Source organism: Papio anubis, chromosome 8 (genome assembly GCF_008728515.1).
Source record: "Papio anubis isolate 15944 chromosome 8, Panubis1.0, whole genome shotgun sequence".
In the NCBI taxonomy this organism is placed as follows: domain Eukaryota; kingdom Metazoa; phylum Chordata; class Mammalia; order Primates; family Cercopithecidae; genus Papio; species Papio anubis.
In genome coordinates, this window is record NC_044983.1 from 108,291,097 (window position 1) to 108,318,543 (window position 27,447).

The 27,447-nt window shown below is 31.5% G+C and overlaps 1 protein-coding gene across 6 annotated transcripts in view; it reads right to left on the bottom strand.

The window, feature by feature from the left end:
* The window catches only part of CSMD3 (CUB and Sushi multiple domains 3), a 1,287,556-nt gene that overhangs the window by 773,628 nt on the left and 486,481 nt on the right, over positions 1-27,447 (bottom strand). For all 6 annotated transcript variants that reach the window (XM_021942876.2, XM_031650139.1, XM_031650136.1 and 3 more), the window contains exon 6: positions 23,243-23,355. In XM_021942876.2, the coding sequence (XP_021798568.2) occupies positions 23,243-23,355 (113 nt within the window). The remainder of the gene's footprint in view (positions 1-23,242; positions 23,356-27,447) is intronic.

Sequence of the window (27,447 nt, forward strand, 5' to 3'; positions counted from 1 at the left end):
AGTGACCTATTGAAAAATCATATTCTGTCTCTCTGAAGGATTGTGCAGTTTAAGTTGCCCTTCTGTCTTAGGAGGTTTAGAATCTTAATTTCATGAACTCTGTGATGAGAAAGAAGATTTTTTAAATTTACATATTTATTTTTATATATTTACTGTGTATAGTATGATGTTTTGAAATATGTATGTATTGTGAAATGGCTAAGTTAAGCTAATTAATATAGGAGTTACATCATATACTTGTCATTTTATGTGGTGAGAACACTTAAAAATCTACTTTCTTAGCAATTTTCAGGAATATAATATATAGATTATCTCTAGTCATTATGTTGTATAATAGATCTCTTGAACTTGTACCTCCCATATAACTGAAGTTTTGTACCTTTTGACCAACATCTTCCCAACCTCTGACCCTAGCCCTGGTAACCACCATTTTACTTTTGACTTCTATGTGTTCAACTATTTTAGATTCCAAATATAAATAAGATAATGAGGTATTCACCTTTTTGCACCTATATTATTTCATTTAAATAAATTTAGTATCTAATTTAATGAAGTCTGATAAGAAAGGGAATTTTGAAAATGACTGCACAGTGCTTTAGTATTTCTGGAAGAAATGTACATAAACACAGGCAGGGAAATAACAGGCATTATCTTAAACTTACTGAGGAATATATACATGTAAAATTCCAATTTAAGGTGAACTCACTGTTAATAGTTAATTAAGTAGTTTCTTTGATATGGCTATTTTGAAGAGAGTTTTGAGAAAACTGTTTCAAGTATATCTGCAAATATATCCATAAATTCGGAGTAGACAACCATGAAGGATTACGTATGTGTGTGCATCCTATACAAAGCAGGTTTTTAAAAATGACAGATTGACTTTTGGTTAGAGATGAACTCTAATTCAAAAGGTTAAATTTACTATTCTAGATTAAAAAAAATCAATATATTCGTATTACTGAATTCTGAAAAATATCAATCAAGAGAATAATAGTATAATAGTGTTAGTTTCTTATGGAAGTCACACAGCATTTTGTATTCTCACCCAGGATAACAGAACTGTAAAAGAGATAAAATGCTGTCTTCTCATATCTTGGTTATGAATCCCTACTTCGGTGCTTATTACTTAGAAACTTTTCAGGGTACAGATTAGTGTCTATGAATGCTGTATTTATTAATTTGTAAAGTGGAAAAAAGAAAAGTAACCACATCATATGTTGCAATGATGAAATGAAATGTATAAGGGAAAATATTTGGCACAGGGCCTGAAATATAATCAATGTTTAGTGATAATGGTGAAAACAAAAAGTTGATAGAGCTTATTCAAATATAGTGATGGAAAATAATTAAATTATTTTATTTTTCTAAAAGTTAAAGTCCAGCTTTTAAATAAACTTTTTACACAGTTAAAATATTTTATTAACTAAAAACTCAATTTCTAAATTATATATTCTTGAGCATCCGTCTTACCACATTTTAAAGTAATCACTCATTTCACTCAATCCAATTTATAATGCACATTAATGATTTATGACTCCTTAATGGATACCCATTTTCTCAATGCAACTATCTTTATGCAATTTAGTTTTATAAATATTTATATATTAATAACAGCTAATGATCAGGAGGCAGGTCATTTTTGACTAGGGAATTTAGAGCCATCAGAATAATGATACAACTGTAAAGAATAAATAAAGATGAGAATTTGATGGTCAAGGAGATATTATATCTGACTTTTTTCTTAGTTTGTATATGTTGACATTTTCACAGAGTAACCCCTCTTCAAAACTAATCAATTGGAGATTTTTTAAAAGTTTGATAGATTGTTTTTTATGCTAAATCTCACCCATTAATTTGGTTCTCACAAAAAGGTAAACTATCAATAAAGGAGTTAAAGTATATTTTTCAAATCCATCTTTTAATAATACTGTAATAGTCCCCCCAAAAGTTTTAATTAAAATATATGTATGTATATGTACGTGTGTGTGTGTGTATAATTGTATTATAGCATAGAATTTGAAATAAGAAGACTTGCATTCAAATTTTGCCTCTATATGTCTCTATTTCATTCAGGATTTCCTTCCCAATTTTCTCACCTACCGCCTTACCTTGAGCCCCACTCACGTTGGTAAGCATCAGATTCTTTCCCTTTATCTTTCCTTCTATTCTACTGAATGATTTTATACATTAAATAATTTTATTTTTTATGTTGGTGAAACATAAAAAACTCTTTTCACATGGAAATATAGCCTTGAAGATAGCTATCATTCCATGAGAATAATTTAAATAAATAAGCATTGTTTTAATGAATATTATTCAGTAAACATTTATTTTCCTTTTCCTTCTCATTAGCCTGGAAGAAATAACCTTTTATCAAAAACAAACAAGCAAAAAAACAAACATAATCTACCCATTTGTGCTATAAATCACATTCCAGGACACTTCTGGGTCTTTGTTTCTATCCTATGTTCTTTGGTTCCCTACACCATTATTTTCTCTTATTCTATATGGTCATTTCCATCACTACAGAAACATGTTCTCTGTCTTCAAGGTTAAAAGACAAAAAAAATAAAGTAAAATCAACTCTGGACTTTACATTTCCCTTCTAACCTCCTTCACATTCCTCTCTTCCCTCTTCACTAAATGTATTGGAAAACACTCTCTCCACAAACCATTTTTACTCCCTCACTTTACATTCACACCTCAAGCAAGTTTGTCTAGCATTTTCCTAAATGTCATCACTGCAATAACCCCCATGTTACCAAATCCCATTTAATATGGTTTGGATTTGTGTCTTCACCCAAATCTCATGTAAAATTTTAATCCCCAATATTGGAGGTTGGGCCTGGTGGAAGGTGATTGAAACATGGAGGCAGATTTCACCCTTTGGTGCTGTTTTGTTGATAGAGTTCTCATGATATCTAGTTGTTTAAAAGTGTGTAGCACCTCTCCACTCTCTTTTCCTCCTGCTCTGGCCGGCCATGTAAGACACTCCTGCTTCCCCTTCCATGACTGTAAGTTTCCTGAGGCCTCCCCAGCCATGCTTCCTGTACAGCCTCCAGAACCATGAGCCAATTAAAACTTTTTTTCTTTATAAATTACCCAATCTCAGGTATTTCTTTACAGCAGTGTGAGAACAAATTAATACACCATTCTATCTCTTCAATTTACTGATTTGACAAAATATTTGAGAATTCACCATATGCCTGGACCCCTCTACTCACTCAGCGTACAACAGTGTACAAAACAGTCAGATATATCCCTGTCTTTATGAGGCTTTTACTGAAAGGATGAATAGCACTATGAAAAAAAGTGGTGCAAGGGATAGAATCTTTTAACATCAGGAAACAGATGAAATTTTAAATAGGGTAGTTCAGAAGACCTTACTAAATTTGAGATTTAATCAAATTTATGAAGAGTATCAGAATTTGAGCCACACAATTTAGGAAACTTTCTAGACAGAAGAAACAGCAAATGCAAAAGCCCTGTGACAGAAGGAGGTGTGACATTTTGAGGACCAGCAAGGATGCCACCATATGACAAGAGAAGTGGGGAGACAAGGAATGAAGTCAGAGACGTAAGTTAGTAAACCATGTAAGTAAATGCAATAAGCTTTTACTCAGTGAGATGGAACTACTGAAGGGTCCTGAACTGAGAAATGCTACTATGTGACTTGGATTTTTAAAATATCACTTGTTTGTTTAATTGCTAATATAATATGACAGGCCAAGAATGGGAGCAGATAGATCTTTTAGGAAAGGTTGAAATGATCCAAGCAGGAGAAGGTGATGGCAGGAAACTGAGTGGTTAAAATGGAGGTGGAGTGAAGTAGTCTATTGTGAATGTTTTGAAAGAAGAGCAAGGCAGGACTTGCTGATAAGAGATGTGAGAAAAAATGAGGAGTCAAGAATGATTTTAAACATTTGTCCTGAATAAATGAGAAAAAAAGGTCATTTGCTGATATGAGAAAGGCTGGAGTGAGCAGACCATGAGAAAATATCTGAAGTGAAGTGAGGAAGATGTTAAATTTGAAAATCATATTGGAAATCTAAATGAAGATGTTTTACAGGTACTTGCATAAGGTGAAACTGAAGTTTATGAAGACATGAGCTGAAGACACGATGTTGGGAGTCACGGGCATAGAGTATTTAAAGCTATGAAACTGCAGGGGATGACCAAGAACTTTAGACAGAAGCCTGAATACAGATCAGAAATCTGAGGAGAAAATGGCAAAGGAGACTGAGGAAGAATCACCAGTTAGAGAAAAATGAGAGAGTATTATTCTAGAAGCCAAATTCAGAAAATATTTCAAGAAACTGTGCCAAATTCTGTTCATAGGTTAAATAATACATGAACTGAGAAATTGTGACTTCCACAAATCATGGGGGTGGAAATGGTCCAGAAGAGAATGAGCATTTGGATATGATTAATTTTAAAAGAAGATAAATTCTTCTATGAAATGAATATAAAGGAGAACAGAAAGGCTTTCAGAGCATGTCGTATATTGACCACTCCCATCCTTGAAACATAATATTTAGTGGACTTTGACAAAATCACTCTCTTTTAGAGAGAGGTAAAGTGTCATCACCACAAAATGATAACCATGTGATGCAATACATATGTTAATTAGCCAGATTTAGTCATTCCACAATGCATTTATACTTCAAAACATAATATTGTACACAGTAAATACATACAATTGTATCTGTCAATGCAGAAAACAAAACTAATTTTTAAAAATTACTCTTCTAGTTTTCAATCTACGTTATGGACACTTGGTAGATTCTTTCAAATTTCTTGTCGGTTCCTACTCTTCTACCTAAAATTAAGCACTGAGTTTTCAGTGCTTAATCTTTCGTTGTCTTTTCCCTGATTTTGCATTAAGTCTGTGGGGGAAATGGAGTATTTAAACTCCATCCATTTAAATACTATCTTTCTGGGCTAAATGTCAACTAGCACTCCAGCTTAGAACTTCTCATAAACTTCAGACATAGATAATCATAGATCATTTTCCTTCTTAACATACCTACTCAATCATCCCTTGAAACCACAAATATACTCTTGAGCTTAAACATCACAGTCCACAGCGAAGGCATTCTTTTTTTCCTTGATCTAAATTATTTTCTCATTAAAGATTTTTACGCAAAGGATTCAAATCAGAAATTTCAGAATTGCTCATAATTTCTTCTTTTTCAGTCATAGCAACATTCAATCCTGTCATTTTCAACATAAATTTATAGTAAATCTGCCTTCTCTTCATTTCTGCCTTTCATCTTAATCCAGTCAATTTGTATTTTCTCACAAGGATAGTGCAACACAACCCTGTTTCCTACTTTCTTTTTTGTCACACTATAGTATATTTTCCAGAAATGAAAAACAAAAAACAACTTCTCAAAGTTTAAACATATTTTCCCTCACTCCTGCTTAAAATTCTTCTGTGTCCCCCTTATCATGACCTGAGGACAAGGTTCTACCACTTTATTTCAGATAATTCTCACTTAATCCTGCTATGTTTTAGCCACATGGGCATTTTTAGGTTCTTCAAACTTGTTAAGCTTTTTCCTCTGCAGGGCCTCTGTTTATTCTGATTGGCTTCTTCTCCTCAATGTTGCTGTCCTGGCACTGCCTCAACTCCAATCTTCTCATGCCAAGCTTCTTCTCATCTTTTACACCACTTCATTATGATAATATTTTCCCTGGCTATCTGCCTTATCTAGGTACTACATCCCCTGTCTTATTCTCTATTCCAGCCCCTTCCACTTTTTTCCTTTATAGCAGATTTTCACATTTAGGATTCCTTTCTTTGGTCTGTTTAATGTGTACTCACATACACATATTAAACGTATATACAGGAAGGCCTCATTAACATCGTTAATAGATTCATGGAAACTCATGGATAACAATATCATTTTTTTCCTCATCAATGTTTTAACAAAAGGACGTTATTGGGGGACCTGCTGTAAGTCATTTTACTTAAAGCCACAGTTTCTAAGAAACTATTGGAAGAACTTGCCCTTCTCTTTTACCATCCTGTCCCTTAGCAAAGTACATAGTATATTGTTGGTAAACTTTTGTTGAATAAATGTATGGATGGATGAATGTCTACTTTGGACAGGTCACAATGGGACTGAGGGAGTGATTTCTTAAAGACCTTCATTAAGAGTGGTCTCTTAAGGAACTTCATTAATAAGAGAGAGACCTACAAATAACTGTAAGACGATATATCTTAGCTGGCTTGTAGAAGTGTAACAGCTGTTTGAATAGAAATTAATAATATGAAAGCTGACTTTTGGAGTTTAGCACTTTTATTGTGTGAGACGATGTGCAAATTTCCTCGTCTAGAATTTCACTTAACACAATAGCTCTTTGCAAGTTTATGAGACTCCCAGAGCAGCTAAAATGTAAAAACAAGCTTTGAACTTAGGTGTCCTTTTCCCAAAGTATGTACTCATAATAACAAATCTTATAAAAGCTTCCAGGACTCAGAAATTTTATTTAAATTCTTTTATGTTTTATCCTAATGCATTAATTATTTTTGATCACTTGTGCTAAACTATAGTTTTCAAAAAAAAAAGTATTCAGTAAAAACAGAAAAATAAATAAACGCTCATTCTCAGAAAGAAGAAAATGTGGAATCAGAACTGAGTCTTCCTTAATGATGCAATTAGCTTCAATTAAATATAAACTTTGAAATAATCACTTGGACTTAAATGTCTCTATTTTCTCAAGTATCACGTTGAACATGCCTTCACTGTCTTGACGAGAAAACTGGAGGTAAGAATTTAGAGTCATATAAAGACTCAACTTGCTAATTTATCAGTTTTGACTGAAGGGCTAAAGAAAGACTTAATGTGACTAGGTTATAACTTTATCATATGTTACAAGTCCTCTTTCTTGTGTTTTTTGACATTTGTTATAAAGAGATACAAACTTTACTGTCAACATGTTTTACTAAGGATATTTTTTTATCACCTGATATCTAACACAATTGACCTTTGTGTTTTTATAGATTTCAAGTTTTCAAAAACTGTTAAATAAATACATGAGTTTATAAATTACGATGTGAGAGATAGTGGACATTTATAACATATGTTTATATTTAGTCACTATATAATTAACTAGTGTTTTCCAGGCACAGTGACTCATACCTGTAATTCCAGCACTTTAGGAGACCGAGGCAGGTGGATCACCTGAGGTCAGGAGTTCGAGACAGGCCTGATCAATATGGTGAAACCCCATTTCTACTTAAAACAATACAAAATTAGCTGGATGTGGTGGTAGTGCATGCCTGTAATACCAGCTACTTGTGAGGCTGAGGCTGGAGAATCCCTTGAACCCAGGCGGTGGAGGTTGCAATGAGCCAAGATCATACAATTGCACTCCAGCCTGGGCAACCAGAGCAAAACTCCGTCACAAAAACTAACTCACTAACTAAATAAATAAAGAACTAGTGTTTCAGTTACTAATTTTTCTTATTTGTTGTTTGCTTATTTTTCCTTCAATTTTTGTTCTTCAAAATACTGATCATTTATTTCTCGCCCTATAAAAATCTGAGTAACCTATGATATTTTAGCAAATACTTTCCTTGTTAGAATTTTCTCTGTAATATTTTTGATAAGTGTGTTTTTGCTAGTCTCCTAACTTAAAATAAGGATAATGTCTATTTTATCTGGAAATGCAAATAAGCTATAATAATAATAATAATAATATCTTAGTAGCAGTATTTTATTATTTAATAGAAACCAAAATAGGCTCTGAGTAGATGGAATACAGAAGGGAGGTTTTCAGAGAGGTGGAGGAACAAATTCAGGAATGTGAATTTTTTAGAGAGATGCTTTTAGAAAAGGAATGAAGAAAAAGCATAACTTTGGATTAAGTTAAAAACTAGGATTTGATTCCAAGGAATGAGATTCCAGAAACATGATTCTACTATGCTATAGAAACCAGCGTTGCTACTATCTTCAAATTACACCGCACAACAGATTGTCTGTTTCCTCAATATACAAATCAAATACATGACATACAGGTATAGCTTTGTCAATGTATCTCTATCACTTCTGTGAATACATTGACCTTACCAGATTAAAAAAAAACACATTTATTTTTCTAACATATGTTGAAACAATTCCCCCAAAAAAGTAAACAGTAAAAAACTACTGTCAGAAATAAATTGTAATGATAAAATTTATTTAGAAAGGAATGCCACTTTTGGGGGAGGCTTTCACGATATCATCTTGATTCAAGAGTTCCTCAGCTATAGACCTTTTTTGTAAAGTTTTCTATTAAGCTAAAAATGTAGAACTGTGAGTAGTTTTAAAACAAGTTATTCTTTAGCAACAAAATATTAAGTACTACAATCCTCTTGTAGGAAAAAAAACAAATTGGTCCCATTTAGATTCATATTGATTTTGGCCCACAGCCCTACTTATTATTTAATTAAATGGGAATGCACCATGCAGAGCTATTAAGTTGTTTAGCCAAAGAATACAAAAAACATGTAGCATGAAAATACATTATAAATTATATAGGAAGAATTTTCACAGGAAGATACAAGTATTGCAAGATCATCTACACACAAAGGTATGTTAAAACATTCAACATCCAAAGAAAATACATGAGAGAATGGAAGAATTACTGAACAACGTAGAGCAGACTTAAAATGTTGTATCTTTTATTTGCAAAATAAGATTGCCATAACAAAAGATTCCTTGACCTTCTTTGACTTTAATCAGTGGTTGTATGAAGATGATTTCATTTCAGAGCATTGAGCACTAGATTTAGGGAGTGTCTTTTTTCCAAGCTAATTTTATAGCTGTGGAATCAATAGTCTAACACAATGAAAAAAGTTAAAACTTGAAGTCTGCTAAAGAACTACTTTTATCACTTTTTATGCAGAATTTTATGGAAAGTAGATAAATGAATCAGGTAACTTTTAAACTTGCTAATTAAAGTATTTATTTATGGTTGAAATGTTTAGTAAATTTTATTAAGAATTTATAAAATTTAATGATAAAATTATAATGCACTTCTAAAAATAATGGTATCACCTAATTTGTGCAGTGCTTGTATTTCTATGGATAATTAATTTTATTTAAATTGCACTGTCATTGCACATGCATTAAATGTTATATATCAAGTTATATATATATACCAAATCTCAAGAGATATGTATGTATGTGTATATATGTATATTTCAAGTGATATATATGTGTGTATATATATACATAGTGTGTGTGCCAAGTGATATGTAGAGAGAAACCGAGAAATAGTGACAGAGAGAGGATGAGTAAAACAAACCCAAACCAAGAACTACTACTGAGTCATTTTGTAAACCTAGAAGGAAGGACAAATCATTCGTTTTCTCAGTCATGGTTTTAACTACCACATAAAACAATCAACAAATAACAATGTCTATATAACCATGGTTTAGATGACCTAGGATTTTTATAAAAATAAATACGAAAATGAAAAATGTCATCTTAGGACAGAAATATTTTACATGTTGACATATTCACAACATGTAAACTATGTAATTTAAATTAAAGCCATATAAAATCAAATGTATTTGATTCTCATTTAGAATCAGAGTTGCACAATAGCTCTCCTAAATATTAGTTCTCATAATTATATGTACGACTTAAAAAATCTAAAATCAAAATATACTCTCAAATGTTTTGTCATCTGTAAGTAATTCATTGAGAGTTGCTGATGCACCATTTAAAAGAGAAAGGAAATCAGTCAAGATTAAAAAATAACTGAAAAGGAATATAATGACAATGTAATCCATCCTTCTCATTTTCAGTATGAGTAAATTAAGGTTCAAAGATATTCAGCAATTTTTATATAATGAGGGACATAAATAGCATTCCAATGCATACATTTAGATTATCAGCTTAATGTTAGTGCCTCTCTTAATTTATCTTATTTTTAAAAAAATAATAAATTTGAAGTGTGTAGGCTTTTTATTTATATCTGTTTCATCCTAGCCTGAAGTAATTCTCAGTCATTCATTAATTTTATATTACCTAATCCTTGTTGGTTTTGTACATATGATTTGCCTGATAACAAGAATTATCACAAAATATTTTTCCAAACTGCAGCTTACTACATGAGTCACACAAGGACAGCCAGCTACTTAAACAACAACAGTTGCCTGTTTCAAAACTGTCTCACAAGGCAAGTTAAAAACTGCAAGGGCCTAACCATAACTTCAAGATTACAAGTTTTATCTAGCAACCACTGACACTCGCCAATGAACTTTCCTTCAAAACAACTTGCATAACCTCCTCTCTTCCCAATAAATCCCTAATAAATCCCTTTCTTTGTCCTCCAGAGATGACAGAGGCTATTTCAGTTTGTGCATACGTCCTGGATTGCAATCCTATTTCTTTGTTTCTTCCCAAACAAGTCCTTTACTCTTGAAGATTTGTCTCTATATGTTTTTATTTCAAGTTAACAGACTGTTGGACTCTTCAGGCACAGAAAGAGTTTAAAAGAAGAACAGAGATAAAAGAAGATTGGTGTGAGTATTTTGTTTCAGAGAGCCCTTGTAGATTGGTGAGGACCCTTCTAACAGCCTTTCTGAAAAAGTAGTGGAAGAGTGATACCTTTTAGCACCAGCCTAGTGGAGTGGGCTTTAATGGGATTGCCCAGCTACAGTATGTATTTTTTGCAGTTGGCACACAAAAAGGACTGGTGTCCATGTCTGAAAAAATTCTAATCCAACTCATACAGAAATAAGTCACCAGTCAAGGAAATCTAGAGAGTGAGAGAAAAGAGTGCATCTGTGTTGGGATAAGCCTGGTCTTTTTGTGCTTCTAGGGGCAATAATGTGTTTCCTGTTTAATCAGGGAGGATCATGGGATACAGATAAAATGAGACTATTTGGCGTCTATCCAACCAGGCCCTCTGGGAGGTAGGACTACCTCAGCAGAAAAAGACTGGGATATGGAGGGGCAAGGGACCAATTTGGGCAAGTGTCCGTTTAGATGCATCCATCTGGAATAAGGAATCCCAGAAGAGAAAGGCCTAGCTTCAATCACTTAAAAGGCCCTGGACATCCCATGACAAAGTTAGCTTAAATATCAGGACCAGAGAACATCTTAGGTCTTAGGCCCGGGTCAGTCCTTTTATATCTTCTCCACTGTACCTCCGCCAGATCCAAGACAGACCTGAAACAGTGGCAAGTAAGAAATTTGGAAAAAGGAGTAAAATACAAAAAGGAGAGACAAGAACAGTTAATCTTGTCCCTCTTCTTTCCTTATATAGGCTTCCTCTGGATGACAAGGCACAGGAAGGGAGAGAGTAAATAAAAATTTGACCTTGAATCATATTTAGTGTTTTGATTACTCTGTATGGCTTGGAATTTTAATTATAAAGTTGAAACTGTATTTCTAGTTGTTATAGGCTGAATTGCTCTCCTTAAAATTTATATGTTGAATATCTGACTCCCAGTGCTTCAGAATGTGACAGTATTTAGACAAATGACTGTAAAGAGGTGATTAAGTTTAAAATGAGGCCTTTAGAGGGAAGCCTAATCCAATATAATTAGTGTCTTTCTAAGAAGAGGAAGTTTGGACATACAGAGCAAGACACCAGAAATATATGTGAGCAGAAGAAAGACCATGTGAAGACACAGCAAGAAGACAGCCATCTTCAAGCCGAAGAGAAAGGTCTCAAAAGAAACAAAACCTACTGACACCTTGGTCTCAGATTTCTATCCTCAAGAACTGTAAGATACACATTTCTGTTGTGTAAAACACCCAGTCTGAGATACTTTAGTAATTTGTATTAATTTAATATGGTCATAGAACCTAACCGAGTTTTAATCCTGGGGAATGTTTCTGTTGAGGGTGTTTTTCTTCTGTCAAGCTAAAATGATTTATTTGAATTTGTCAGTATACCTAACTGGAAAAACTAGAAGATAGCTAAGGTTATTACTAAAACCTCATATGCATTTGTGATATTTTTCTTTTTGCATACAGTTGTTGTATTTTCTAACTCAAAGAATAAATATCCTTATGGGGAAAATGTTACATAATGGAATGTATAAAATTAGACCTATGCTAGATAGTATTAGAGGACACTATTAACCCCGCCATGTAAAATTATATAGAAAGAAATGAGAAATATTCATTCCATTTCTTAAATATCTCAATACTTTCTCAGTACCTTTGTGGTGGGGAAAAGGCCTCTGCTACTTGTATGACAGTAAGTAGGAGTATACATTTAGGAGTATGAAAAAAAAAAAAAAAGAGAGAAATTAGCTTTCAAAGGAGTATTTTTTTAATTATTAAAAGTCAGAATTTTGTAGAATTCCCTTATTTTATATAATTCTTTTAAATTGCACAACGGTGGAGGAAAATCATAATTTTATGTGAATTATGGCTTCTAAAGTTCTGAAATAAGGCAGATCAGGAAATATAATAATCATAGATAATAAATCATAAAGAGTTAGTGAACAATAACAAAAGCTGAGGAGGAACAGAGAAAAATGACACTGTATCATGTTCTGTCAGTGTATTTATGTGATTTTTGAACTAATTTCCTGCCTTCTTATAATTGGTTAGCACTAGCTTAGTTTCCATAAGAGGGGTGCTCACCTTATCTGTTAAGGATGAATAATCAGTATGGTAGCCTCCAGCCACTTATAGGTTTTAATCGTTTGAAGTTAGCTAGTATAACTGAAAAACTGAATTTTTAATTTTATTTAATTATAATTAATCTTAATTTTAATTTAGAATCTGGTAGTGAAAAATACTTTTCATTACACACAACTTTATTGTTTTATAGGCTATATTTTATTCTAACTGTTGCATCATATAAGATGTAGCTGTATTGTAGTGAGGATTTGGGAACATGCATCTTTCTAGTACTATATATTGATACTAAAATATTTCTAGTACTATATATTGATACTAAAATATTTCCAGTACTATATATTGATATAATATTACATGTATTTGTTTGAATATTTTATGAGAGAGCAATAATTACGGTGATACTGAAGTAAATCATAATTGCTAACAAACTAAAACATTTATTATATTAATATGTTTTCTTCTAGTCTATAAAATAATAAACTATTTCCATAGAAAAAAATCAATGTTCAATATGAGATGTGCTATAAGTATAATGCCCTAGAATTTTAAGCCTTAATATGAAAAATAAAATGTAAAATGTATTAGTAATATTTTATATAGATTATATGTTGAAATGTTAATATTTTGGCCATATTAGTTAAATATAATTAAAATTAATTTTGCCTATTTCTTACACTTTTTACATGGCTACAAGAAAAATTAAATATTTATATATGTGTGTTATATCCTTTTTGGCTGGTGCTGTGCAAAGGAGTCTAGAACCTATGCAGAGGTTAATCAGAAGGTGAAGGATACCAAGGCTTTCCACAGGGAATGATAAATGGGGACACTTCATATTACTGTGAAGTCGTGCTACCATGAGAACAACTTTTAAGTTACTGACATTGGGAATAGTAGATTAAGTACAAGAATTTTGGACCTAGAAAGAATTCAGTCCTGAGATATTAAGTAATCTATTCAAGTTCACAGACTGAAGTCGGTATTAATATTTACTAACTTCTAACTAATCCAGTGCTCTTTCCAGAACAATACTTGTATGAAGAAAAATTAATTCCTGGGAATCTCTATTTCACTCTGCTTTTCCAATCTTAGCTTCTATGGCCATTTCCTGCTACTAAACATCTGCTTTGAAAAAGAACCCTTGTCATGTTGAAAAACTAGAAAAATTGTGTTCACTTGGAAATCTGACTGACTATATGACCACAAAATCTGGAGTCTCATGTTAGTTACGAAAAATCTAAACAGTAATTGCTACATTTTCTGTAGGGAGGGAGGATATTATCCAATGAAATAAGGTTATGTTCTTGTTAGTTCAATAATATGATGTTTTGATTTGAACTTTTTCAACAAACATGCACTGAGTATTATGAAATTATTACATTTCCCAATAGGGGTCTTATAATTCTTTCACTTCAAGCTGTTTTATAACTACAGATTCTTTCTTGAGTTTTTCAATAACAACTAGTAGTACCTGAACTAACAAAAAGATTAAATAAACCTGTAATAGCAGATGATATTATTATTTGTTTCACAAGTATACATACAATAGCAATGAATAGACTCTGCTGATGTCTCACATGATTAATTTGTAATATATTTGTCTGTTAAATGTTTGACATAGTTTAATGAGGATAATTTTTATTATAATATCTATCACATAGATACCTGTAATTAAGTGGTTGTTTTAAATTAACAAAATGACAAACAGGCACCTATATTAAGATTCAGAAAAGGTTTCTTGAAGTACAAGGTGAACCACCCACCATGTGCACACCAGAAGTAGATCCCTGCAAAATTTTCAGTTACAAGGAAGTGAAACCTCTAGTGAAACTGTAATATTCACTACTTGGGTGCATCTCCTCACTTTTAGGACTCACGGGCTATGAATTTTATCTAGAAGTTTTCTTGAAAAGGGAAGGAGGAGGTGATATAAGCCCTGAAAGTTTGAACATTTATCCCAAGAAAGCTGACTTTTATTCTAGAAGAGATTGGCAAATTTTAAGTTTTTTCTCTCATCATCAGGAATGTGGGAACCAAACAAAATAGTTATGCAAAGTGATCTATCATTTTATCAGTTTTATAATTACCAAGTACTACATTTGAACCTAGTATAAATTTTAGAAAATATTATCCATATTATAACTGGATATTGACAGATTATTTCCTATTTATTGTAGTTAGTATATTTAAAGACAGTAATTGAAATCAAAATCATTTGCTAAGTTGTATCTGGATTTTTACAAATTCCATGAGATCATAATATGAAACTATTATAATTTGTCTTTGACTTTATAAATACTCCAATAAAGAATAAATAAATATACAAACAAACCAATATTTACATGTATTGAACAGTCTTAAAATTAGCAAAGGTAAGCATTAAAGTTTGGGGGTTTTTAAGTAAGAATCCATGATATTTTCTTTTTAATTATAAATCAGAGTCACTCCACTATCAATGCTATGAAGATTAATCCAACTCCCTAGAAAAAAATTATATAGGGGATTCTCTATCTGATCTTCAAAATCCTAAATTTTATGACTATTTATTAAGTACATTCTTTTTTTCTTCATACTTCCCTGTTGTACTTTGTGCCAAAGCTTATTATTTTCTGATTTTAAGTGATTCTTTTTATCAGAATCTGAATTTAATGTTTCCACAATCACTCTTTTCTCATGAATGATGTCCTCTAATAATTCTGGTAGTCTCAACATTAATACATATTGTTAACTCCTAATCAGACAAAAAGGATTATAAAACAGCTGAAAAAGATAAAGGAAATAATCAAATGACTCCTAAAATTATACTTTATTTCTAAAACCTTATTTTATATATTAAAACTGTACCCCAATTCTAAATACAGTTATATGGCTTGAGTTTAATTCATGAATTTTAAAATGTTAAGAAAGATAAAAATGTTTTACTAGAAATTGTTATATTGGACTAGAGTTAAGAATAAAGTGCAACTAAAATTGTGTTTCCAACATAGAATAGTTTGCTCAGTTTACTAGGGTATGTTTCATAACAAAATTTTTGTTTCAGGGAACTTTGAAGAAAAACAATATTTAGCCACTTTTCTGTCAAATACACATAAAACTAATGAACAGAATTTTGGGATGGGAGGTATATAAAAAGATTGCCAAATCTAAGGATTAGAATTATTTTGTTAAAAGTGTAGTCAAACTTTCATTTTCAATATTGCAATAACTAAAACTCCTTCTTTACATTTATAAACTTTTCCAGTATTATTGCCTTAGATTTTAAATTAAATTAATATTTTTTATTTATTAATAAAATAGGAAAACCTAAAATTTAAAATCATTCTTGATTAATTTAATAAAAGGCCTTAAATCTTATACTGGCATGACTTTAAAATATTTATTTGTATTACAGAATAAATGTTATCAGTTTTTTAATAATTGCTTTAGATAGAGCAATGATTATTTAGATAGACCATTTTCATTATTAATGTTTGATTATTTTTGCTGTTTGTGTAGACATTGTACTTAAAAGAAGATGAGTCTCATAGACTGTCAGGTCCAAAAAGCAGGAAGCAAAATAATTTTCTATGTTTTTGCTTCAAACAAAAATTGTTTTAAAAAAGAATTTCCAAGTGAAAGTACTTACTTAGCATTGAAGGAAACTTGAAGAAAGATAATAATGTCAAAATCAAATACAAAGAAAAAAGTGCAAGATTAGAGATTATTCTCAAACACTGCATACCAATGAAACTCAAAATTCTATTCTCTTAAAACTCAGTAAATAAAAGTAGCTCTCTTACTTCATAAGCTTAAAATAATGCAGTTGGCCTATGTATTAAAGCATATTTTGAGATAATAATTTAAATGTATTATTTATAAATTTTCCCATAGCGTATACTCAGTAAAAATTAAATAAAACCTACTGTACTATGAAAAAATGTATACTCATTGAATATTTCTGGAATTACACTAACAAAGTTCCATCTACAATCTTTACCATAAAAGTAATCTACTCATCTACATCTAATATTATTTGGCTCTGTGTCCCCACTCAAATCTCATCTTGAATTGTAATCCCCATGTGTCAAGGGAAAGACCTGTAATCCCAATGTGTCAAGAGAAGTGAGTGATTGGATTATGAAGGCGGTTTCCCCCATTCTGTTCTGTTGATAGTGAATTCTCAGGAGAGCTGACGGTTTTACAAATGGTAAATTTTTCAGCACTCACACACATGCTCTGTCATGCCTGCCGCCATGTAAAAGATGCTTGCTTCCCCTTCTGCCATGAGTGTAAGTTTCCTGAGGCCTCACCATCCATTCAGAACTATGAGTCAATGAAACCTCGTTTCTCTATAAATCATCCAGTCTCTGGTGGTCCTTTATAGCAGTGTGGGAACAGACTAATACAATGTCCAACATTCCTATGATAATACGGTATATCTAAATTGTCTGAACCAAAAGTTATTGGTCTTCTCTTTTCATGTCACACTCCTCCACCCTATCCTTGGAATCATAAATACAACTCATTGAGAGTTATAACATTAGAGAAGGGGTTCATGACTAGAATGGTGGGATATATGGTTCCCTGTATTTTATTAACAATGGATATGGTGAAGGTACAACAAGAAAGAAAAACAAAGATAGAAAAAATACATCATTAAACAGTTTATATTAGTGAAGCAAAGATTAAATACCATCTCTCTTTACAGAAATTTGCTTTGATACTGTGCTCTATTTTTAAGCCTGCACTATATTTATGATTTTAGAAAATCTGTTATAGAAAAAAAAAAAAAACTGTTTCTCAGTTTTACTTACAAACTAGCCTATTTTAAAAATCAGTTCCAAGAAAAAGTGTTTTTTCCTTGAGAAACGTGGGCATCCTCATTTGTGATAGTGAGAAATATAAAGCCTAGTGTTTTATCTTTTTAACTGTAGCTCCTGGATTCAAATTTTATGTTTCATCACAATATTTAAACTATTCATTTTTCATAGTTAGAGTGTGTGCTTTCTCATCCGTTCCATATGTTATTATCTCTTTCCACTGAAGACTTTATTTACTTAATGTCTTACTTATACTATAAGAAATCTTTCGAGAACAGATGAGATCAGGCGAGTTAAGGGTGGTATGGCTATCCATTGAGGTGGTTTGATTGCATATTATCAAAACTCAAATCTGACTAACTATAGGTAAAAGGGAAATAATTATAAGGTCATGGTGGGAGCTTCCAGGCCCAAAGGGAAATCTACAAAAGCAGAAACCTAAAAGGACAGGAATCAGGGCGTTTGGAAGATCTAGGTAGCTAGTCTTCAGGAAACCGAAGGATCCGCTGGCTCCAATCATTTTTCTTCTGTTCTTTAACCACTGGGCTCAAGAGCCTGGGAAGACAGTCCATTGTTTATGTGGTGGATTCATATTCAGTATCCATTCTGCCCTCATTCTAGAGTCTCTTCAGTCATTGTTAAGGCTAGTAAACTAAACACTATATTCCATAGTATACTTTGCAGTGTTCCAGAAGGTACTTAAAAATATTCAGCTAGTCACGTGTGTTTGTGTGAAATCAGAAAGGCAGAAGTGAGGTGGAGGCCACATTTGTGCTACTTCTGCAGTTTCTGGTGCAGAACATAGATTACAAGGTTGTTGATTTTTCTGCAACAGGTTTAGCTGAAAGCTAACCACTTATCAGATATAGAGAGGATGGCATGGGTCATTCATTTTGTTGGTGCAGTCCCAGCAGGCATGTCGTGGCTCTGGAGCCAACAATTGTGGCCATAGTTTCTAATCTGTTAGTCACAGCTGACATTCACATTTCTGGTTCCAATGGTTACAGCAACAATCAGAATTTGCCATTGTGGTTCCCACTTCCTTGGTTTCCTGACATTAACAGTTCTCTTTGCAGATTGTTATTTGTTATATAACAATTATTTGTTCTGCAAATAATTACTGGAGACTCCATTCTCTGTAATCAATCCCCTTCTGCTTAAACAGGTAAGTAATTCCATTTTAGTCCAATTGGCTATCATGGCTCATAAGCCTACCCCTTGGTGGGGCTGATTGGCAGCCCCACCAAGATTGCACACACAATGGAAGAGGGATAATTTCCCCAGAAGAAAATAAGATGCCCTTATCAAGAAAAAATTATAAAAGGGACGATTGGTTGTAGGTAGCAGAAAATAACAACCAACCATCCTGTAAATGAATACAAAGATAATTAATTAACATTATTTTCAGTGTGTCTTGTAGGACCATTACACAAAGCAAAGTTTTCTGAAGTCCTGAAATATTACAACACATTATGAAAGCTTAACTACCCCAAGGGAAGGAGTCAAGGAATGCTTCAGAAAGAGACATCTGATCTCAGTCTTAAGGCTCAAAGAAATATGAAGGTCTTTCTAGGTAGTTGGAAATTAATGACTTAGTTTGTACTCTGTGTCTGTATGTGTGTGTGTGTACACGTGCTCGTGCACATGTGTGTTGAGTATCTAAATAAAGATTGAAGAGTCAAAAAGAGAAGAAGTTTTAATACCTTTAAATGTACACAACAATAACATGTCTGGCTACTGTGAAACTGTTTGCTAAAAGAAAAACCAATGCTCAGAGAACTCAGCAATTCATATCTTTATGATTCAACTCTAAGCTTCTGATCCTATTGTTTAATTAATATACTATGCTGCATTCCCGAAAATCTTATTTACCTTCGTTCAGTAACTGTACACGGACATTTGTGTAAAAAACTTCCCAAATGTAAAAAATGGACTAACTATGCCGAAGTTATTTGTTTTTGACTGAAACAATGGGCATCTAAAATGCCAGAAGTCTCTGTGTAATTGAGGTATATGAAAGAGCATTTTCAATATGGTTTGAAAGTTCTTTCCAATAAATATGCTTTTCTTTCAATAAAAGATGCCCAGTTGATCCCAAAATTACAATAAGCTATTTGAGAATCTATGTAAAATATTATTATTATCTTTCATAACTTCTAAATGTTGTGTGTTGCTATTAATATATCTTTATTTCATGAAAAATAAATTTCTGTTTTGCCTGCATAAGAAGAATCACATACAAAAAAAATTTGGAAGAAAAGATAAAAATCAAATTGTGATTAAAATTTAAGGAATTTACAAGCTTGTATTAAGAATATAAAATTACTCATATATTTACATATTTAGAATTGATTAAATACTGCAATGCCTAAACTTACATGATAAATACAGTTATATGAATGCCTACAGCTATGGTATTTATGATTGCACATTGAAAGAGAAAAATGTTGAATGTTGAATAATTTTTAAAATACGATATTTCATACTTGAATAATTAAGCCTTATGGAATAAAAATACTTTTAATTAAAATCTTCTATAGGTAAGATTTTCTTTCTTGGACAATTGAGTGTCATCTAAAACTCCCCTTCTAATTTAAAAAATAAGTAAATATGACAATGCATTCATGGAAATGGAAAAGAAATAGAGTTAATTTATACTAATGACCAAGTGACAATAATATAGAGGTTTCACAAAATAAGAGGACTTCCAAACACCACAATTAAAGAAAAGTTTTACTATTTATGTGAGAAGTAGCACAGTCCAAGTTCTCATTAATAGAGGGTTAATGGAACTTGAATGGAGGAACAATAGTTTAAAACAAAGACAAATATAGTGACATAATATTGAAGTGAATTTGTGGGGGAAGAGTTAAAAACTAAATAACTTTTTTTTAATCAAAGAAGAGATAGTAATAAACTATTCAAGTAAGAGATTTCTATTATAGGTAGACTAGGAAGAAAAATATGTTTTATTTTAAATAGGAGTGGGCATATTCAATACAGGAGCTCAGAGGGAGAACATATTTTATGTATTAAAGGCTTTCTGTTTAAATCACATTTTCAGTACTTTTGAATTGATATAGAACTATGTTTTTTAGCATACTATTCTCAGTCTCTACTTAATCCTATTTAAAATTATAATATCTAAAACATTCAGAAAGCTAGTATATAATATAACTTAAAGATGGTTATATTTGGGATAGCACAGTAGTGTGTGTCTATGTACCTACTCCATCAATTATGGAACATACTATAAGAAATAGCTAATGGCATTCAATGAACCCTCTAATAGTCTGCAGTTAATTTTCATGGTATTTAATAAAGGACAGAGATTAAATAGAAAGGTTATGAGTAAAATATTCAGTCTTTGGAAACCCACAGATTCCTTAAAATATTAATTATAGGTGAATCAATAATAGTTACTGAGTACTCAGTAAATATATGAGTTATTCAGAAACTGAGCTGCATGGAGACTTACTTTTGACTTTTGTATAATACACAAAATTTTCGATCTTGAATTAGTTTTAATATAGACACCGCTAAAATGAAATAGTAGCATGGAACAATGTAAAAAGCATCATTACCATTTCATGATAGGGCATGTATTTTGGCATGTCAGAATTACGATTTTGCAGCCATTTAAGTTATCTTAGTGCATATATATTTTTTAATTTAAATTTCTACATTATGATTTCAAGATTTACTTCTCAATTGAATGAATGCTGTCTATGTAGAATGTTATTTTAAGATATTGCAATCAGAAAAAGCAAGCCTAAATTAGGAAAGTTTTAAAAGAATAATATACAAAGGCATATTTTTTATAATAAAACTTTTCCTTAAACTTATTATAAAATCAAACCTTCAATTTTCTTAATCACTGTATTTCCTCTGTGTTATATAGATAAAAATTCCATCCCTCTTTTGAGTCCCTTTTCCTGCAGCAAATAGAAGTAAGTTGTACCTCATAAAACACATCTTTTCCATTTTACTACAGCAATGCTACTTTTCAGTGCCGAAAACACACAATGCTTGAAAACCACAATTACAATCTTAAAAATACTATAAAAGTCAATTAAAGACCAATGAGTAGCATACTGAAATTTATAAGTAAGTACACAAATTGACTGTGCCATTGTCTTATAGTATAAAACAACCCTATTTAAAGATACCAGCTCCATGAAATCATATTGCACAAAACAAATGAAATATCATTTAATATTTGAGGTAGGAGATCTATTTTTTGCTCCAGTTTCTATATATAAATATAAAATATATGCTACTTTATTTCTGTTTAGAAAGATAATAGAAGCCATTTGACCAGAAGATTCCATGAATCTAATAGAAAAGATCACAGGAATCGAAGAGGATTGTTTTTTGAATTTCTGCCATGCCATTGGCCTTAATTAACTGTAGAAAGGAATCAGAGCCATAGAATCATGTGGATGAAAAACTCTACAAGAAAAAGGGTCAACCTAGAGATAAAGAAGCTTCACAATATCTGATTTTCAATAAAATAGTCCTCTAAAGTACACAAACTTTTAGAAATTGAAATTGGGAACTGGATAAAATATTTTTGCAAATTTAAAAGTGACATTGGTTTAAACTGGTCAAGATTCAAGTTACTATGCCTAAACACCTATTTTTAATAAAATATATGAAAATAAATTTTTCTATGAACATTTATTTTTGAACTCTAAGATTTAGTGTTTTATGAAGGCTAATATTTTCTATTATGATACATGTTAATGCATTGCATAGTTTTAAAGGCATATTTGCATGTATGTTTCCATCTCATTAACTACTTTAGAAATGATGATTATGGTAGATTTTCTACAGTGGACTTTGTCTAAAATATTGATTTTAAGTTACTTTCCGAAGGATTTTTATTACAGTGATACTCAGTGCAGTATTCAAATCACATCAAGCTGTTGCAGTTTTCAAGAGAAATCTTATTGACAGAACTGCTTCAGAGAGGTTGCTGGTTTTCAAAATATAAATTAATTTTTGAGTTTTGTATTCCAAAAAAACAATATATGATTTAATGCCATTTTGAGTTCTAAATATAAGCTTCCTAAAGTCATCATATTAAATTTTCAAAGTGCTTAGGACTGAAGACTACTAAAGGGGAAAGCATTAAAAAAAAAAAAAAAAAAACACAGATAAATGGAAGAATGTAACTGTGGCAATGCATACTATTCCCTGAAAAGTAGCTGATACACCACTGAGAATGAAATGAATTATTTACATAAGTAGTCTGAGGATAAAGTACACTAAGCTCACATAGTATTACAGAACACTGTAGAAGCTACATTTTCATTAGTATTCCATCTTCATAATAATCTTGTTCGAAAGAGTTTTTCAAGTTAATGCATCAAATATTATATCCTACGTATTGAAAATTATTTATGTTAACACAGTTGGTAGATAAAACTCCTAACAAGGTTAATTAAACTAGCTGTAACAAACACACTGCATACGAAGGTGAGTTTCGATTGAGGAAGAGCCTACATGCAACTGAAGATTTTCTGCAGTGATTTGCAGAACAACTTCAGATAGTATATCCAATTGCTGAAGCACTTGATGAAAGCAAAATATTGCATCTGTTACATACTACCTTTTAGAAATAATAATATTCATTATTCTGAACATTATATTATAAAATCAACTAACTTTAATACTATAATTTAGTTATGATCACATTATTGTCTAGGCAACAGAATGACCATTTTTTTCCAATACAAATTCCCATTTCTAAACGCTATTTTTCTACCATAAAACGCAGTTGTGTACAACAAAATCATTGTATATATCAAAAGAGGCAGAGGTATTCCATAAATATACCTTGATAGGGAGCACTAAATCCACGATATCGATGATTGCTGTCTGTAACAAAATGCAGTCTGAGCCAGTTTTTGTTGCTGATAATTGGTGGTGGTATATTCATTCCAGATAACCTGAATTACAAAAGACAACAACAAAAATTTTAAAAAGCTTTTCAGCAGTAAACGTTTTCACAAAATTGGGACCAAACAAATGTCTACCTATATTCATGACTTTGCACTGTCAACTTTTTAAGCACAAATGAAATAGTTCTTTTATATATAGAAAAGTCGATTATAGAATAGTGCAATTCCAAACACATGCTGTTCCAATCAGGTTGCGTACATTAATACAATCAACTGTAAAACCTTAAGTGCACATGATTTTTGATTCAGCCAAATGTATTTACTGCACCAATAATATTATTTATGGTATTGTTTATTAGCATTATATATTGTTTATCATTTATTAATGTTATATTGTTTATTATTTATATCTTATTTACTATTTATTAATACATATTGTATTGTTTATTATTGTTAATAATAAACATAGCAGATACTGAGCTGATGGTGCTAGTCACTGTGCTTCCTATGTATGTATTGATACAATAAAGTTACAAAATCAAAAGACCGCAAATAAATTGATACACTTATTTCCAGGGTGAGATTGTACAGTTTTTTCTTATACTCCCTCCTATCCACTTAATGTTTTTTTCAGTATTTCTCACTGGATGGCAAATTTCACAATTTATTTTCATAGAACAAGCATTGTTTTTGTGTAATTTCATAATCTTATAAATGTTCATGACTAGCTTTCATTATAATATATAATTCTATAATGTATTAGAGGCCTACTCCAATGGAGAGGCAGAAAACAGATTGTATATATCGAAATAAATATAGTTGGATATGTAGTCTTCACATATTTGGCTGTAAGAATACCATTTATAATATACTGAAAACAAGTATCTTAAAGCAAAATATAGGAACTATCCTCCAGATATTGGTCATGATTAATATATAAACTACCTCTTGCTTTATAATTTTTTGAAGATTTCCAGCAAAGCAGTTTTTCTGACATCATGAAATAGAAAAATACTGCTGTATTATATTTCCACCATATATCTAACCATTTAAATTTTAAGTGTTTGTTATAAAGCCAAAGTAAAAGAGTCTCCAAAGCAAGGCTATTACATAGTTAGGAAGAGTTTCAGATTAAGGTTTCTTAATAACAAGTTCTTAATAATAAGGGTTTCAGATTAAGAGTTTCAGATTAAGGTTTCTTAATAGCAAGTATATCTTTCCTGTTCTTCAAAGTTTACACTTTTCTTCTTCAGAAGGCAAAATAAATAGCTGATTTATTATACTATGTTTGTGGGGTGGGAATGTCAGGAGGAATTACAAACATTCTCTCACCTCTTGGCAATTAGTCATGCTAGGGGAACAGTAGAAGGAGGATAGAAAATCTATCCTGTGTATGTAATCAGTGTTAAGGTGTAGGTAGAGGTATGCAAGGAACCTCTAACCAATACTTTTCATCTTTATCTCTGAAAACCCAACTTTCCTAAGATGTGCTAGCCATCACTTTTAGTGGATGACCACTTGCCCATTAAAATATAAAATCACCTTTATTGTATTATTGTGCCTACTGGTGTATAGAATGTTGAATTCCAAAATGAAAACATCCAGATATAGGCCATATAGTTCTCATTTTTATTCTTGGTTTGCAGTGCATTTTCTGTAATGTTTCCCTATAAATCCTTTTTCTCTTTTCATAGGGATGAATCTGTTTATTTGTTGAGCTGACTGATTTTTTTTTCCAATATGAATTTAGTTAATAAAAATATATAATATAATTGTATAATTTTAGACTCAAGTTTTAAAAGCTGATTTCATTACTTTCAGAAAATATACAAGTTATGTTTACTCTTGTTGATTAAAATAGTAATTCAGTGAAAAACGATTTGGATTTGTTTCAATTATATTTTCAATTGAGTAGCATAGTTCATGAAAGATTTTGATTTACAATTTGGTTTCGTTCAATTCCCTCTTTCAGTGAACATGAACATCCATTGGGATAAGTTTAAATTATTGTTGACAGGCTGGACACATTTCCAGATATAATGAGACTACAATACATAGAGGTGTGTAATACACCGAAGCAGAATTTGGAGATAGACCCCCTAAAAGACCCAGTAAATGAGAATCAACTACACAAGGACATTAAGAAATGTGAGAAAGGAAAAAAGACAAAATGGACAATAAAAATAATAAACTTTCTGTCTTTTCCAGGGACATGAAAGGTAATTTCAGTAGTAGAGTATGGTAAAGGCAAGTAATAGCTACTGTGTAACTGCAGTTTGCAGCTTGAATTTACTTTCAGTAATCTAAGAGGGTGGACCTGAAGAAAGCAGAGCTGCAGTAGCGAGAAGCAGAATGTGCATGAGGTGGAGCAAATAATGATAATCTAACAAGTGTGAAAGTAAGAAATATTCCTGATGGCCTCAATGCTTCAGCATATGAGGCAGGACCTTAGATAAGCCAAGAAACTGAACTAGAAAGCACTTGCACCACAGCATCCCTCTGCCACCAGAGAGAAATACATAGTCGTTGGTTATAGGGGAGTCACATGGGCTTTGAAAATCATAGTCACTGAATAATGTTCATTATTTAAACCCATTCTGAACAATATGGCTTGGTTTATGGCTTATGGAGAAATCTCACAAATAAATCTATATATCTCTGTCCTTATTTCACATGTTATCAGGAAAATCAGGAAATGGGGGATTGAGAATATATGCCACTTGGAAAGATTCCATTAAACTACTTAATTTAGATAATTACTTTTTTAAATACTAAAGGAGATATTCTAAAATATAACTTATTGTTATCCCTGTGTCAAATTACTGTGGTTATTTGAGAGTAAGCACATTCTAGCATAAAGTCAATGAGAATAATCCTTTAATAAGAAAGAGATTGTATGTATTTATTCAACAATTATTTACCAAACGTTAACTGTATGACAAATGCCAATGGTAAAGGTTGGAAATATGATAGTAAGCAAGAGAAAAATCATGGTTTTACATAGTAAAAATAAAACACACAAACAAACAAATAAATAATATATATTTCAGGTAGTGGCAAATAACATATAACAACAATAACAAAAAAAAAAAACAGTAACATGATAAAGAATTTCTAGAAATAAAGTTTCCTTTGTTTTAATATATTTTCCATTTCACCCTAAAAACATCCATACTCATGATTATATGGCTTAAACCATCAAATTGGATTTTAGGATAATTATATCAAGAAAAATATGGTAATGACAAATGTCATAAATTTGTTCCTCACTACTATAGTTACTTGTACTAGAAAATTAGACATAGCTCTTGAGTAATAAATAAATTGTAATGGAATTTTAAAAAATTATTAATGAGATCAAATTTCATTGCATGTTTAATGAGGAAAGAAATACTGACAATAATAAGAGTAACTTGACATAATATTTGTAAAAAAATTTTAGTTCTCCAATTTACTGCAGAAATAATGATTAAATCATAAATTGATATTTAAAATCCTATATAATAGTTTCCATTGTAATTAATCCTTTAGAGAATATAATTATAATCCTTACAACATGATTTTAAGAATTAGTTAAACATAAGAAAATTGAGAGAACCACAGCTTTTTTGATATAGTTCATAAAAGTATTTTGAGCTTATTCTTTTGGTTTAAAACTCTCCTGTCAGGTACTCATTTCAGCCATCTCTGGTTTTCAAACTTTCTCAAATTTTGTAGTTTCATCAACAGCTATCATTTTTTATTGCTCTGACATCTGTTTTAAAAAAATCTTTCCAATTCCCTAAAATCACCCAAATGTAATGACCTATCTACATTATGCATAGGTGGAGTCAAATCTTAAACTCAGGATTTTTCACATCATTACCTCCATGACTTCGTATCTCTCTTTTCCACAATTCTTCCACTTTCCTCTAACTTTACTTGTCTCTGTCTCCCTCTCTCAAGCGTGCTCTCGTGCTTTCTAACCCTCTTGCTTTTAAACCAGTTTTGACCTCCTTCCTTCTCTAGCACTGAGATAAGATGTATCCATCATAAATCTTCAAGAATGTTCTTTATGACCTTGTTAGATTATGGCCCTATGCTGAGCCGCTATTAGTTGCTCAAATTTATTCTTTCATCTTATCCCTGGACCTTTGCATA